This window comes from Limulus polyphemus, unplaced genomic scaffold (assembly GCF_000517525.1).
Source record: "Limulus polyphemus unplaced genomic scaffold, Limulus_polyphemus-2.1.2 Scaffold120, whole genome shotgun sequence".
NCBI classification, from domain to species: Eukaryota; Metazoa; Arthropoda; class Merostomata; order Xiphosura; family Limulidae; genus Limulus; species Limulus polyphemus.
Genome location: NW_013665730.1, coordinates 1,019,019 through 1,024,239, shown reverse-complemented (window position 1 = coordinate 1,024,239; position 5,221 = coordinate 1,019,019). Strand labels below are relative to the sequence as shown.

Here is a 5,221-nt window from a genome sequence, read left to right as displayed (position 1 = left end):
ATATATATATATATATATATACAACCATTGCCTTTAAATACAAAATGATTATAAAGAAAACCCCATATTTCAAATGATTATACCATTGTCATAAGAAATGGGAGGGGACAAAAATTTCACCAAAGGCAAATTGAAAATTGTAAGTTTTATTCGGGAAAATTTGTAATGGGCTTTTGGTAAAAGTCAATTCCCTAGGCCTAGAACAAATAGCTTTTAATATATAATTGTTTTAAATACAGGATTGTCCTTATAATAATCCTGTATTATGCTAAAGAATTTGCAGATACCACATAGAGATTAAGACATCACTCACTTTAACTATCATGCTTGAATGTTAGTACCAAATACTAATTTGGGGTACAAAATATGTAAGCATCGAACACCATATGACACTTTACTGTCAGTCAACACGGTTTAGTTCACTGAGGATTCTAGCTAGCTATGAGATTTAAAATCTTAAACTACATTGCGCTATTTTCTATATACTCTAAGAATTATAGGGTAACATTAATATTTCCTAAAACTTTTTTTTTATAAATACAGAATTAACGTATTGTAAATTTTTCAACTACGTGCATCTTTTCCAGCCTCATCCGGTTATATGGTTCATTCAACCATCTTATCAACTCTGAGGGCAAACAACAAAAATGTATCATATATTCTTACATTATTAACAATATTAACATAATTAATAATTTTTCAGGAATTTTCAGTTTCTTTTTGCAATGTCTTTTTTTTTTTACGAGATTACTACTGACTACACACATTTCCACAAAGCCTGCAAACGTATATAGTTTTATTTTTACTATCACAGGTCTATGCCAAAGACGATTTTTCAAATATTTCAATTTTATTCTATGTCAGAGGCACAGATTTCTTGCTGCCAATTATTAACTCGGTCAACCGAATTGATTCTTGGACACCAAGGCAACAAATCGACAACAGCGGGTTATCCACAAAACACACGCGACGAATCTCATTGGCTTATCACTGATACATTTTTCTTTACTGTCTGCATGGCTATAACAGTCTTTACATTATATATCTTTTTTTCAATATAATCATCTTTTTGGAACAAAGTTGCTACAGAGTCTGCTAAGTAGAATTTCACTGTAGATAGTGTTAATGATGCCTTCAACGTGATAACGAGGATCTCGTTTTGTAGTATTTCTCCACGTCCGCATCTCTCTGGTTGGAAAGGTTTACTTCAACCACCTAAAAAAATAGAAACGTATACTCTGATTTAAAACTTATGCTAGAAATCGTTAGACATTTCGATATTAACATAGTTAATGTATTCTTGAAGAGTGTTATGAGGTTTTTTTTTTATTTGTCAAGATTTGCTATAGTATGTGAACTTTTACCACATTACTTCAAAATCATTCAGTGAGAAATTACTCAGACGTCATCAGAATTAGAAACGGTTTAAAAACATTTGATAACATGAAGAACAATCGTAACAGATATGCGTGATATGTGGAGCATTTTTAAGAGCACTTCACCAGTCAACCACTAGACGTCACTACCGTTCTCTTACTGATATTGACTAATCCATGCATAAAGAAAATATTGAATAATACATACCTTATGAAAGTGGCAGGCACACTTGCCCTGCAAAAAGTCTTTATAACGGGCCACAGTGATATTGAAAGTGTCGATTACTTCAAAATTATAGTGCTTCGCAAAGTCTGCTAAGCCTAAATTATGATAAACAAGCTTCTGATGTTCCGCCTAAAAAAAAAGGCAAAAACAACAACACGCATTTTATTAAACCAGTAACGTTCTGATACATTGCTTATTGATTGGGTTATAGGGTTCATACAAAAGTAATGTCAGGGAGACAACTCTGTCATGCCTATTGAATTCAATAGTGTTGTATGTCATGTGGAATGTGAGCCTAAAGGTGAACCAGGAAGACAACTTCAAAGAAAGAAGCAAGGTCATACGGAAAATCGTTTTATTTGTCATCAACAATACTATTACTCCAAACGTCATGCGCCTGATGATTCCAGATGAGAATGAACTTGACGAAACTGATCCAAGGTACGCTTCTCTTGTCGTATTACTGAACAAACCAGATGGTACAAACCCTAAGTAGTCTAGGCTGATTATAATTATCAGGTCAAAGTATATCAATATGTGCCTAAAACGTACTAATTTGATTGTTGTACCATTTGAAGCCCGAACTAAAGTACTTGTTACGCCAAGATATTTTTAGTCCTGCTGGGGCCGTCGGTACAAGAGTCACCTTACGCAGAAAACAATTATTACTTGACTCGTTCCAGATGATAAATGTTTAGATGAAAGCCCATAGTGAACTAGCCCAACACACTAACAGGATGAAAGCCCATGGTGAACTAGCCCAATACACTAACAGGATGAAAGCCCATGGTGAAATAGCCCAACACATTAACAGGATGAAAGCCCATGGTGAAATAGCCCAACACACTAACAGGATGAAAGCCCATGTTGAAATAGCCCAACACACTAACAGGATGAAAGCCCATGGTGAAATAGCCCAACACACTAACAGGATGAAAGCCCACGGTGAAATAGCCCAACACACTAACAGGATGAAAACCCATGGTGAAATAGCCCAACACACTAACAGGATGAAAACCCATGGTGAAATAGCCCAACAAAGTAACAGGATGAAAACCCATGGTGAAATCACAGTAACAGGTTGCCTATTAGAATGTTTAGTGCGAAAGAAGCAATGTGGAAAAAGATTGAAGTAGGTGACTTTAGACTTTCGAAAGTTGTATGAAGAATGTTTGCCGTCACTGGCACTGGGATTTTACCAGCTGAAATAGGCGGTATTATATATATATAACAACATCTACCTGTATGAGATGCTGGTCAGAAGTAAATGGGGTGAAATTATTCTTTCTTGTAAAGTGTATTCGTCATGGACTTAGTATAACAGTGATAGTCAGAGTATACAGACACTATCCTAATATTGTCTGAGTCACACAGGCGCAAGAGTTATAAGATGCTGTGCACATATAGCATCGGTAATGTGGATCCTGGAACTCAAATGACACAAGAAATACGGACTCGCAAGATCAGCTTCAACACTTGAAGTTGTTCAGGATGCTGTGATAAACAACGATGACACTTCCAAGTCCGGCATGGCCAGGTGGTTAGGGCGCTTGACTCGCAATCTGAGGGTTGCGGGTTCGAATTCTCGTCCCACTAAACATGCTCGCCCTTTCAGCCGTGGGGGCATTATAATGTGACAGTCAATCCCACTATTAGTTGGTAAAAAAGTAGCCCAAGAATTGGCGGTGGGTGGTGATGACTAGCTGCCTTCCCTCTAGTCTTTCACTACTAAATTAGGGACGACTAGCGCAGATAGCCCTCGTGTAGCTTTGCGCGAAATTCAAACCAAACCAAACAAACCAGACACTTCCGATGAATCGTACAATTACTGAAGGTGAAACATAGTATGCATGGTATTTGAGATGTGGAATTGTTATAGGTGACGTATATTAGGACAAGATTAAAAACGATTTTCCGGTCACTTCCATGGAAAGTTTATGGGATAGTTTAATACCATATTAAATAAAGAGTGGCAAAGTTTTCACCTGTCCTTTGCTATTTTTGAAAGAAAATTATCTAATGAAAATGTTTATATTTTGTTTCGTACCTACGTCCACTAAAGTTTTAATAGGCTAGTATTGTTGTTTTAACTTATCATTGACTAATTTATAAATTAAATGGTAACAGTTTTGTTTTCAAGATTGTCGAGAAATGGCGATTCTAAGAATAGAAAACGAATAATGTGCTTTGAACAGGTTTCTTTTACTTCGAACTAAATTACTTTAGTTAATTTATTTTAAATATACACACAGTATTAGAGCGTTTAAAAAATCTTCTGTTTTTTTATTATATATTTCACAATCTTCCTGTGTTATAGCTTAATTTCGTCAAAAACATTTTTACTGGACTTATTTATTCTAGTATCCGGGTTTTCTGTCGAGGAACGAATTTAAACATTCAAAAACAAGTTAAATATCGAAAACAAAACAAATATATATTTTTTACTCTATAAAGGACTTCACGTGTTCTTTATTATGACTACAGCTTAATTATTTTAAATACCTATGAAAATACTGTACCACAATGATGTAATACTATATCTTACACATTAAATCAACATAAATTATGTAGTAATGATGGAGGTCTTGCACACTGGAACAGAATCCGTTAAAGACAAAGATTATATTCTCTTGTGTACATCATATAATTCACAAAACAACCATTGTCTCAGAGTTAGTTTATTCCACTACCTGTGACGTCATAAATGGGCGTATGTTTTTTATATGGACTAATTACATCAGTTTTTTTTTTGCCAGACGTCTACTTACCATACTTAGGCTATGGATTTCATCCACAGGTTGATGAAACCCTGCTCCTAAAGTCTTCATCACGAGTTTGATTCCTTGCAATCTCTCTCTGTATTACATAAGAAGCCAAGGATAACAATACAGTAACGTTATAAAGACAATTTTTACTTTGATGAATATTTTCTTTTCTAGAACACGAGCAAGACTAATAGATAATTATGTCTTTTCACAAATAATTTTATAAGTTTTGGCTGCATTATTACGTCATGTTGGATTCTTTCATTGGTAAGACTAATCTATAATCACATACATTATTTGAAGAATTGAAAACTGAGACAAGGCGAGACTCGAACCCAAGACTATGCTTTCTTGATCTCAGTTTTCACTCTTCAGAAATGTTTTTATAACTTCGCAGGACGAAGTCTGCTACATTTAAATGTTCTATAGTGTATTCGGACAAAGGCCATTATGTTAAGCAAATTACAAAATGTATATTATATCAGGGAACTGTTACGTTAATGTCATATATGTTTTGTACACAAAAATATGATTAACTGCTTGTTCTTCATCTGAGAAAAAAGAAAGAAAGAATATATAGTTCTTAATCTCTTACCCTCGTAAAGCACGCATTAACATATGCAGGTGTTGAGTGGCTAACCAGTGGACTCCGCCTACAACCAGAACTGTATCAGTGTTGTTCTCTAGCGGACTAGAACTAGAAAAAAATCCTATACTTAGTTGTATTGATTTAACATAATAACAAAATATAAGTTTTAGACTGTTGTAAAAAAATGCAAGTTATTTAACGCATCTGGTAACAAATATTCAATCTAAACTGTATATATATATATATATATATATATATATATATA

General features: G+C 34.4%; 1 protein-coding gene across 5 annotated transcripts in view; it reads right to left on the bottom strand.

Annotated features, from left to right (window-relative positions):
- Positions 1-12: 12 nt before the first annotated feature.
- Positions 13-5,221, bottom strand: part of LOC106472414 (cadherin-like and PC-esterase domain-containing protein 1) — a 188,017-nt gene continuing 182,808 nt past the window's right edge. For all 5 annotated transcript variants that reach the window (XM_022401816.1, XM_022401824.1, XM_013933065.2 and 2 more), the window contains 4 exons: positions 4,963-5,064; positions 4,371-4,458; positions 1,585-1,731; positions 13-1,215 (listed from right to left, as the gene is read on the bottom strand). In XM_022401816.1, the coding sequence (XP_022257524.1) occupies positions 1,135-1,215; positions 1,585-1,731; positions 4,371-4,458; positions 4,963-5,064 (418 nt within the window). In that variant the 3' untranslated portion in view covers positions 13-1,134. The remainder of the gene's footprint in view (positions 1,216-1,584; positions 1,732-4,370; positions 4,459-4,962; positions 5,065-5,221) is intronic.